The 11,322-nt window shown below is 48.1% G+C and overlaps 1 protein-coding gene across 4 annotated transcripts in view; it reads left to right on the forward strand.

The window, feature by feature from the left end:
- The window catches only part of RAB11FIP5 (RAB11 family interacting protein 5), a 43,066-nt gene that overhangs the window by 13,057 nt on the left and 18,687 nt on the right, over positions 1-11,322 (forward strand). For all 4 annotated transcript variants that reach the window (XM_037388182.1, XM_037388191.1, XM_037388199.1 and 1 more), the window contains exons 2-3: positions 3,291-3,730; positions 5,102-5,840. In XM_037388182.1, the coding sequence (XP_037244079.1) occupies positions 3,291-3,730; positions 5,102-5,840 (1,179 nt within the window). The remainder of the gene's footprint in view (positions 1-3,290; positions 3,731-5,101; positions 5,841-11,322) is intronic.

Consider the following 11,322-nt stretch of genomic DNA (forward strand, 5'->3'; position numbering starts at 1 on the left):
GTATGGGCAGAAGCTGGTTTGTTTCTCCAGGTGTATCTTGAAGTCCCATAAAAGCATCTCCCTCTGAGACCTGGGCTCAGGTGGCCCCAATCCAGAACCCCCCTACCCAGGGCTTACCCCTGAGGGCAGCTTGTGGACAAAAAACCATGGGAAACTGAGGGGTGTGGGGTGGGGTTAATAGTGAGAAGATGCCATGGGAGTTTGTGTTTAGCTGGGCTAGGACTTGAAACCCACCCCAATCCTGCTCTCCTGCTGCATCCCAGTTGAGGCAGTGTTTGCATCTCCTGTTTCCGCTGGAACTGATTCATAAAAAAAAAATAAATTACCCAACACGGAACAACTTAATCCTTCGAAACACTCCTCTTGTGCCATAAATCTAGAGCTCAGCCTAAAATAGCTCAGTTCCCTGTTTGAGGTGTAGTCCCCGCTGTTTGCCGACTGCTGATTAGGTCTTGGGAACTAAAATAGCTACTTAATCCAGCACCAGCATAAGCAGAGATTTTTCCTTGAACAGGCGCTTTTTGAAGCAGATCAGGTTTTAAGGATTGTTCTTTCTGAGGTGGTGCTGCCGAGCACCCAAATTAATTTTAATGACCGCAACATTATAAGTAATGGGACAGGAGATGCTGAGAGCATATCTGTGTGAGCTGAGCTAGTGCAGAGTTCTTACAGGCTGTTACATCTTATCATCCTCAGAAGCTCATGCCTTTCCTTATGTTAATCCACCCAGATGTTCTCTCTCTATTTTTTCCATGGGATGATGTAAGATATAAAAAACTACTTGCAAGATTCCCCTGCCCCCTAAATGATTCAGCCCCCAAATCTTTCCTCTCCCAGCTGGCAGGCTGCTGCAGCCCTTCCCTTTTGAACTTCTTCCAGGTCTTGCATCAAACTGAATAACATAGTATTTGATGTGCTGTGGCCACAGCCTGTTCCAAGCAGCCTTTTCCCCAGCGCTCCTACGGGAAGTGTCTGCCTGACTCACCTGCTCCTGCTGCCCTAATTGCTCCCTGGCAGCAGATCAGACTGTTTGGGTGTCTGTCACTGCTGGCTTGCTGTAAGGAGTTAATGCTGCTTTTTTTCACGTTGTTTTTTTTTTTCTGCATGCCTAGATATTTTCAAGCCTGAAGTCAGAGTACTGAAAATTTTGCAGTGGGCATCGTATGGGGGTGGGATAAGCAAATGGTAGAACTAGGAGTGGGTTCACTGGGGATTTAACACTGTGTTTGTGCCCAGCAAAGTCCCAGGTGCTGTCCCTCCTGCATTTCGGTAGCATCTGAATTGCATGGTGAAAGACCTGGGTGCTTTCAGATATGCACTCGTGTTACTTATCCAGGCACCCCAGCAGGGGATTAGGGGTTTTGTGCCCCCTTCCCAAGGTGTGGTGTAGGCTCTTCAGGCTTTCCAGCTCCTCCCTTCGTTCAAGATGCAGTAACTTCCCCAGCAGTGATGCAGAAACTTCTGGAGTACATGGTTGAAATTTTATCCTCACCCTGGTGATATCAGTATGGTCACACCCATCTCTATCCCTTCACATTTTCCTTCCCTTTTTTTTTTTTTTAATCTTTTCAGTGACTTGACTTTACAAGTGGATGTAAAACACTGCTGAGGTTTTTATTTTCTGAGAATTCATTGGGAAATTGTTAATCCAGGTTTAGAAATTTTTTCTACCTTCCATTGCTGTGTGTTCCACCTATGAAGCATGTCATGGAGAAACAGGGTCTGTCCTGAACCTTCAGGTTTCCTTGTGCCTTGTTAAGGGAAATTTTAATACTTCAATCTGGGAGGGATCAGAGCTGCTGGAGCAGTGGCTGTGCTAGAGATCCGCTTGTCCTGCTGCAGCCGCTCTGGGAAGTGGCACTTGAAACCGAGGCAGAAAGATGGAGCATCTCCCAGGAGGAGAAGGGAGCAAAGGACCACTGGGTTGACAGCAGTTTGGGGGAAGAAATGGTTCCTTTGTGGCCTGTGTTTTGTGCTGCCCTGTCTGAAGCTGGTACCACAGCGAAATGAAGAATTAGAAGGTGCCTCTGGACATCTCTTGCTTTAGTGTCCTCTCACCCACCATACGTTCCAGCTGGCAGGAGGCAAGACCCCTCTCCCATCGCATTCCAGGGGTTGTTCTCTACCCTGCCAGTGCTCAGGCTGTTCCCTGCGGAAGGATTGGGCCTTAAATGAAGGTTGTGAGGTTTTTCTGCTTGTGCAGTCAATGTTTTGGAGACTTTTTCCATGCTTCTCCATCTCCATGTGCAAAGCTACGGAGCAGAGTCTGCGTAACGGGGTTCATAGCGGTGAGCATCCCCCAGTAATGTGCTGCAGAGTCAGTTGAAGCTTTTGTGCTGGTGGATATGGCCAGTATCTCCTTTGGGATCTTCTACCAGCCCCACAGGTGTGGTGCTGGGCTTTGGCAATTGATGTGAGGAGCGTTAAAGTAAATGGCTTTCCCCCCCTTGGCTCAGGCTCTGTCTGCCTCAAATTTTACAGGCATTTCAGCAGAATTGAAGGATTTGGAGGAGGGGAAGGCGATGAACGTAAAGGTGTGCTGCATCCTCTGCCATCGCATCGGGTCGTTGCGGATCCCAAAGCTGTACTGCAGGCTAGAGACTGCCATTGGCCGGCTGTGGGAATGCAGATAGCTCCCAAAAATCCAGCAGGGTTGGGTTGGTGGGTAGTGTAAGTGCTGTATGGCACCTCCTCCTGCCCATGAAGAGCTACCAGGATGCAGCATCCTCTAAATACTTGATGCAAAGATTTCTAGGCAAACTTCAGCAACTTTATTTAGGGTGAGGCACGGAAGGTCTGGAATAAAGTTATTTTAATGAATGTTGTTGAGTGCCTTTGCCATTACGGTACTGTCTCTGACTTGAAAGGATTTGTTCTGAGTCACAGGCTCTTGAATATTTAAAATGCAAGCAAGCACTGTCTTTTTTTAAACATGGGCTTGCAGCAATGTATCAACTGACCATACAAAAATTTGGCCACCGGTAGCTTTCCCTGAAATGTACAGCAGTATCTGACACCAGGGTGAGCGAGATGGCGTTTGACAGGTTATTTAGTGGAAGGACAGTATTTAGTATTAGGACAGGGATGGAGACAGAGGTCTTACAAAGCTGCTGCAGTTCAGGGAGGGATCTAGTCCTGTGCAACACCTCTGTCTCTGACTCAGGTCTTAGTTGACTTCTGAGGTGCTCATGCTAGCTGCCACCCAGCAGCACCCTCCCTGAGGTCTTCCTGGCTTGTGGCTCTTGGAAATGACGGAGGGGCCTTTCCTTTTCTTTCCTCTCTGGATCCAGGTGGCACAAGCTACACTCCAAGGCTGGGAAGAAGGAGAAGGAGCGTGGTGAGATCCTGGTGAGCATCCAGTTTACGCGCAACAACCTCACAGCCAGCATGTTCGACCTGTCCATGAAGGACAAGCCGCGGTCACCCTTTGGCAAGCTGAAGGACAAGGTAAAAGGCAAGAAGAAATATGACTTGGAGTCAGCCTCTGCCATCATCCCCAGCAGCATGGGTGCCCTGGACATGGAGGATGACTACGACATTGCGGGCAAGAAGTCCAGAGTCAAGGGCTTCTTCTTCAAGAACAAGCTGCGCAAGTCATCCCTAACGCAATCCAACTCCTCCCTGGGATCTGACAGCACCATCTCTTCTGCCAGCCTGGGCTTGGCTGCAAATGTTCCTGAGGTAACCAAATCCCCGAGCAGACACAGCAGTCTGTCCACAGAGCGCTCTGGTAAGAGGATAACAGTTTTAATTCCTTCCCCCCCGACTTCTTTTCCTTGTTTTCTTTGTAAGGGACTGGTGAGGCTTTCTTGCAAATCTGTTAACTAATTGCTTACCTAAGAAGCAGCATCCTGCACAAACCCTTGGAGACCCTGTGTGTGCTGGCAGTAACGTGCTTGCCAGAATGGGGGGAGATGTTCAACATTTTGCATCTCTTGCTGAGCCTGTACAGAAACAATCTGACTTAGTGTTGATGCTGCATGTGCTCCCTGCAGCACATCACGAACTTGCGGGCTACAAGGGTTCCTTAACCCCCTAAAAGCAGGTCGCTCACACTGACTCGTAGGAATAAGCCCTTGGGAGAGGGCTGGGTGAAGCAGAGCCCATTGCTGCTGTGCTGCACTGCTGCCCGGCTGTCTAATGAGATGCCTCCGGCTTGGAGGCAAAACTGAAACAGTGACCGGTTCCTGGTGATTAAAGCAATCTGAGCTCTTGGCGCTTGCAGAGCGGCGATTTCCAAACAAAAAAGGCCCTTGTAGTGAATTAATTCTTGCCATCTCTTGAAAACAAAATATATAATTAAATAGTTTAATTGGCTGGAGACAGCAAATTCCCACATTGGGTGGGAGTCCCTGGCTACGTGCTGCTTCTCACCGTGTTGGTGAAGCCGCCCACGTGATGCTTCTCAGTTTCTGCTGGGTGACGTTCCCATGTGCAGCCAGAGAGCGAGTGGAGGCACCGGTCTGGCCCCATCATCCCCATGTTGTGGTGAAGGAGACAGCATTTCTGGCTAGGAGGGGAGAGCAGTTGCGTACCACCTGAAGTCCAAGCAGTCTTTCTCACTGAGCTCTCCGTGTAACCCCAAAAGTCTGCTGAGTGTTAGCAATACCCACAGGGTCAGGCAGTGGGAGGGAGAAGCAGACACTGGACCCTCCTGGCTTACATCATGCAAAGCAGCAGTTGGGCCTGTCTGAGCAGAGCTCAGGGGCTCCTGGTCTTTTATTCAGTGCAAACTCTTAAATCACACAGAAGTGTAAGCCATTTAAGTAGCTTCTGGATAGTTTCTTGCATTTATTATCGATCTCAGATCCTCTCAGACAAGGGGTTTGTCGTCTTACAGAGATTTCTCTCCAGATCCTGCAGTGGGAGGTGATGTGCTTGGGGAGAGTATCGTGTGGCCTGTATAGCCACATACTTGTGACCTGTGCTTTGCATTTCTAGTAATTTAATTATAATCTGGTAGAGCCTGGGAGGGAGAAAGCCAGTATGTTTTCACAGATCTTTTTAGTGTTTGCAAGTAGAAGATGATAATGATGCTTGTCGTTCCTGTGCCTGTTACTCAGATGGCCTCACCTCTGTTTTGTGTTTTATTTCCCGCCAGTGAAAGACTACTTGCCCTCTCCAAAACTGACCCACAAGAGAGCATTCAGTGATGATGTCTCCCAAGTCAGCCCAGTCCTGGAGCCCAAAGCAATCCAAAGCCTGAAGCCAAAGAATGATCCTGTGTCCCGGTCTTCCCTCTGTATCAATGGGAACCACGTTTACAGTGACGAGCCTGTACCAAAGAGCCCCATGTCTGTCCCGCAGAGCTCTGCACCACTGTCCGTGCCCAGCATCCCCAAACGGCAGGAAGAGGGTTTTGGCTTCACTCCCCTCCATTCTGACTCCCACGAGGTGCCTTGGGGGGTCAGCAACTTTGAGAGGACACCGCAGAGAGACGAGCCCAGGTTTATCCCGTCTCCTCCCAGCTTAGCCTTGCAAGAAGAGCTCAAGGTCTCCACAAAAGCCGTCACTCTCAGTAACCATCTGGGCAGAGCCAAGATGGAAGAAAGCAGTCGCTTAGAGAACAAGCCAACTCAAGCTGCAATGCCCATAGTCTTCTCCACGGAGACAACAAAGGACAAACAACCCGAGGAAATGAGGAAGGAAGACAAGAAAGCAAAGGGCGGCCTCTTCCACCATGGGGGCAACAAGAGCGATGCAGGGAGCAAAGGCCAGGGGGAGAAAGTGGGACCCTCCCATGGCTCATCTGTCCACGTGATGGCAGGAGGAGATGAGAGGAATAAGAGCGGTGGCTGGTTTGGTTCAAAGGAGCCCAAAGAGTCCCCTCAGAAACCCAGGTCAGTGAAACGGGTGTGTTGAAGTCTAGGCTGTTAACTAGCTGCCCCAGCCTCCCGTCTTCAACAGCTGTGCTATTCAGTGCTCTCCAGCATCAGCAGAGACCCGGTCCCTGTTGCTCTGACAAGATGATAGCAGGGGAAGTACTTCCTTGGTCTTAAATGTCTCAAAGGGAGTGTGATGACTCCTGGATCCTCCCCTGGCTTCTCCAACAAACCAACTCCATTTGCCTTCCTAGGCCCTGTTTCCCACTTGGGAAAGGGAGGGATCCCCTTCATGGAGAGGGAGATGTTTCCCTCTGCAGAGGCTCAGTGTGGTCATGGCAAGTGTTTCTGTGGCCTTGAAGTAAAGGATCGTTATCCTTTAATTAGCTAAAAAAGCGTCCCTGGCACTCAGTGTAGAATGTGGGACATGGTGACATGTAATCACAATTTTTTTTATTAACTTCCCACCCCTCTACGTCGCTGGTCTGGCCTGGGGGTGCAGTACTTTGGTAACTGGGGATATTATTAACATTTCTGAACTAACTGATCCCAGCCCTGCTCTTTCCTCTTCCCATCCCACCCCAGCTTTCCCTTCTCTTGATTATGAATCTCTAATTGTTCTCACTTTGTGTGATGATTTCATCCCTCCAAATCCTCAGCACTGTATTTGTGGCACACAAAACATGGTGTTCGTGCTGTTTCTGTGTGGGCTTTATCGTGACGGTGCGTCACTTGCATCCATCCTTGTAGCCTCCAGCAGCTGAGCTGGGGGTCCAGAAGTTGACTGAGAGCCCGGTGTGGTATCGTTGCTCAGTGGAAGGGAGGAAACAGGGTTAAAATCCTCCAGAGAAAATAACTAGCCGTTGAGTGCTGGTTGAATCTACAGGGTTGATTTATTATAGGGAATTTCTAATCTGGGCTGACTTTAACCTAATTTATTAAGCAGAAGGATTTTAATTCAGTCTAAGCCTCCTTTAATGAGGAGGGCACTCATGGTTTGTTCAACCTAACCGGATTTCCACACGGGTTAAACTGCTTTTGAAGTGCTACTCAGATGTAAGTGAGGGGGTGAGCACTCCGCTCAGTGTGGCTTCAGAACAGAGGCAGCCCCAAAAGTCCTCATTTTCTCACCCCACAGATGATGTCATGCTTGTAGTGGTTTTTAAGGCCAAGGGGAGGCAAGAACATGCTGCCACCCCCCTTCCCAAGGACCAGAGTCCTTGTGCTGTGTAGCCTGTGCTCCCTCGAAAGGAGCATGTGCTGTTGGTGCGAGGATGGAAGAGGAGCCACAAGGGCTGGTAAGGCTTGGTCCTGCCCACAGCCAGCGTTCCCAGCTACACAGGCAGAGCTGTGTGTTTTTCCAGGAGGCTTGAAGCGCCGGTAGTTATTTGGTGTCACATCCCAGTACAAGGTTTGTTTCTGGATGAGACTAAAGGACTCTGGTCTCTGAATGCTGTGATTGAGGAAGGACAGAATATTACCGTTCAAGATTGGTCTTTTAGTTTTGGTTTTTGTTTTTTTTTTCATTTTGTGATAATAAATCCGCTGTTTGATTTAAGTCCTAGAATAGAAAAGATACCATATGAAAAATAAACCCATAAAAAATCCTACTGTATTAGGCAGCGACTCCACAAGCTGCCTGAGTCAGCGCAGTACTGTGAGCCTACTGTGTACACATGTGATGGGATGGGAGATGCCCTCTGCATCTCCCTCTAGAGCTTTTTCCTCGATAAATGGGTGAGAAACCTGCAGGTTTCCTGCTGCTTTGCAGTTCTAGGAAAGAGGCAGACATGGGCCATGCATCACAACTCAACGTGTGAGCCATACTTGCCCCACTTCTTGATGGATGCTGCTGTCTTCAAGGCAGGGAAGTCTGATCTGGCTGTAAATTGGCTCCTGAGTGCCTGTAGCATCCAACTCAGCAGATAATCATCATGAGTACAGAGGTGCCCTTAAACACTGCTGGTTTCTAACAACCCTCTGCCTTTTTTTAAATCACAGCTGCTGGACCCATTCCCAGCCTTATTCCTTTCCCAGAGGGTTTTCACTCTGGGTTTTTTTTTTTTCTTTTAAATCTACTTCAGTACTCACAGTTTTAATTTCAAGCTGAAGCTAAGCTTTGCTTAGATTTGGTTTGCTGTGGCATGCTGAGGACATTGCCTGCAGACGGCTGTCTTGTAAGGAAAAACTTGGATGAGCTGTACAATAGCAGCTCCTCTGGCTGGGTTTTTCTCTCCCAAAAATAGGAATTGCTTTGAAACAGCATGGGCTGGAGGGAACAAATTCACAGGGGGGCCCCTTTTAGGGTGTTTATAAACATCTGAATGAGCTTTAATTGCAGCTTGCAATTTGAAAATGAGAAGTAATGAGCTTAAACTGTAGCAAGGGAGATTTAAGTTAGACATTAGGAGGAGTCTCTAATGGAGGATGGTAAAGTGCTAGAGGTGCCTGGCTGGGAAGGAGAAGCCCAGCATCTGGGGCTTTGGCGACTGTGGTAGATGAGCACCTTTGGGGAATGTTACAAGAAGCATTTGTCCTTGCATACGGCCCAGGTTGGGTGGTGGGAGATGGTGACCAAGTCTCATTTGATGCAAAAATGGCCTTTCCATTATCACAGGGAGACGGGCTGTCTCTAGTCTGCCTTTCCTGGTTCTTCATTTTTTCCCTATTAATTACAACATCATTACTTACTCTAATTAGACAGAACTCTTTAACTTTTCTCATTTTATTCTCCTTTCTTGCACTGAACAACCTTGTGGACCATGTCACTGACTCAAGTCAAAGCTGTTGAGCTGATTAGGTCTTGATGGTGTCAGGCTGAACATAGGGTCTGGTGCCATCTGATAATCAAATGCACATGGTCTCTCAAGTGTGTGATTGAATTAGCTGTGCTCATCCTTTGGGTGTTCTACAGATGTCTCTGCATCTGGATGAGCTATTCAGTTACCAGTGTAAATTCTAGAGCTGAAGATGGATTAACTTTTGCATTGTAGAGAGAACCAGCCTCTGAATCTAGCAGTTTTAAGTCTTTGAGTTATCTGCAGAAAGGATTTTTTGCCTCCTGCTCTCCTGATTCTGGAAACTTTTGTGGCTCCAATGAGCTAAGCAAGCAGCACCTTCTTGCCCACCATGGGTAGGTCCACTTTCACCCAGAGCTGAACATGGGGAGAAAGCATCAAAAGCAGTCACCTTTGCAAAACCAAAACACTCAACCTGTAATTAGTTAAAAGGTCTGTAATTAGAAAGATGTTTTGCTGTTAAGGTTTAAATTAGCCTACAGCTAAGGCAAGTTTGGCACAGCTTGTCTTTAACCACTTGCTTTTGCAAAACCACACCCTTTCTAAAATAAGGAAGCTGCTGACTTTCAGCTGGTTTTAACTTCCAACAGGTTTTCTATTCTGTTAGGAGCGGTTTTTGGTGCGCAATGGGCAAGCACCAACGAGCTGGTGCTGCCCTATGAGCTGCAAACTTGCCCACATGCTTACCGGGGAGAAGGCTGGACATTTCTGCCTTCAGCCCTTATTTACACATCTTTGCTGACTCGTGACAGCCAAGCAGGTCCCAAAGGCTGTGCTTTTCAGCCCTGCCTTTGCTAATCTGTGGCAGCTGGGGGCTTTGATACTGGTTTGAATGGAAGCAGTAGGAAGATGGTGTTTTGTCTTTGGAAACCTGAATAAAAAGACTGGAGTTTGTTGTTTTTAAGGTTGTGTGGTCAAGAGTTGTATGTAAGGAAGAAGCTCAGCAGGTTTATTTGAGGCAAGGCCTGGGGCTAAAACAATTGGTTTAACTATTTTCAGGGTTTTGTACAATGTTATCAGAGCTGCACAGGTCCCGCTTCCTGCAGCATGAACTGGGATGATAAAATGAGGCTGCATCTCATGCTTGGCAATAGGAAAAAAGAGAAATGGAGCGCTCTCTTGTAAAAATAATGGCATTAGTGCTGTTTGCAGATCAAAGACCCTTCCCTCTGTTGCTGCTTTCATGGGGGGGAAATGTAAAATCACTCCCCACCTTGGTTTGTCACTCCTCTTTCCACAGTCCATACCCTCATATCCAGCAGCGAGGTCAAATTTTGACTCATCTTGTACTCCTAAAACATACATTTCCTAAATGCTGGAAATAGGAAGAAGGTTTTGAGCGACTGGAGCATGGCCTTGGACAGGCTGGCAGTGGGGAGTGGTGCCAGTGGACGAGGTGAGCTTGTCAGTGGGATTGAACACAGACATATGTGGCAGCCCCCTACAAAACACCATTAACGGGGACTTCCAGAGCAGAACCTTGGGAGGCTGCAGAGTCTGATGAAGAGGAACACTGTGCTGTGAGAACCAAGGTGTCACGGATGACGGTGGATCTGTGGATAAGTCCATCATGGAAACCATCAGGGTCACGTCTCTGGCACAGGTCTTGTATCCACGTGAGCTGCAAAACTGTGTGCCTGCATTGGATCAGTCACAGGGTAGAACTGATGAGGGATGGAGCTGGACATTTCCCCTCTGGCACGAGAGGTGCAGGGAGCCTGCAAGAGTGAAAAATGTCTGTTAAAATGCCTCTGCCTTCCTTTTGCCTGCTGATCCTGCATTTCCCAGGGATTGACATGAAACAGGAGGGTGAGTTGGATCTGAAGCTGGCACCAGCTCAGTGCTGATGAGACAAATCTGCTTTGTAGCTGTCCAGGTAGAGCAGAGCCCCACTCCCACCCCTAAAAGTGGGTATTGGGATTAGCAGTTTGCATCTACCTGCACTCCTACTGCCCAGATCCTATCTCTACTATTTTATTTATTTTTTTTAATTCCTGTGGTTTTGAGGCAAATCTATAAAGCAGGATTTTTCTGTTTTAATTGGGATGATGGGCTGCGAGGACCAAGAGCAAGGCAAACCAGTTATGGCACAGATAACTAAACCCACTGCTCTTACCTCTGGAATTCCTATTTAAAAGCAGCATTTGCATATATTCTCGCTTCCCATTTGGGTTCTCACCTTAAAGAAAAATGTCCTGGGCTGCCGTACCCATCTCTTTTTTAACTCCTTTCTGCACAAATTCTGCTTGCCAGCCTTCCCCATGCTGGTGGGAGAAGATTCCTGATTCCTGCCAGGCTTTGAAGCTGCTACTGGGACCTCCAGCACCCTGGTCCAGCTGGTTTTCCACCTCCCCAGCTTGCTTCTTCTAGGGCCCCAGTGGCGTGCTTGTCTATGGGGAAATGGTGGAAAAAGCAGCTTGTGAGTGGTAGGGTCACAGCACTCCCCTGGATCCAGCCCTTCTAGGAGCTCCAGTGCAGCTTTTAACCTCAGCACATTATGGCTGGATTTGAGCCCTGCCCTCCCCAAATCCCTGCTTTTTTAGCACATGTACTGTTTTCTTATATTCACAGTGCAGCGTTACCCACTGTCTTGCAGAGGGACATTGCTCTGTGACTGCGCAGCTGGCGCAGCTGTCTTCAGCCTGAAATTTAGGCTGTGATCTGTAGGGAAAAATCTCCCTGCATTGAACAAGCTGTTTCAA

The sequence above is a fragment of the Falco rusticolus genome, chromosome 1 (assembly GCF_015220075.1).
Source record: "Falco rusticolus isolate bFalRus1 chromosome 1, bFalRus1.pri, whole genome shotgun sequence".
In the NCBI taxonomy this organism is placed as follows: Eukaryota; Metazoa; Chordata; class Aves; order Falconiformes; family Falconidae; genus Falco; species Falco rusticolus.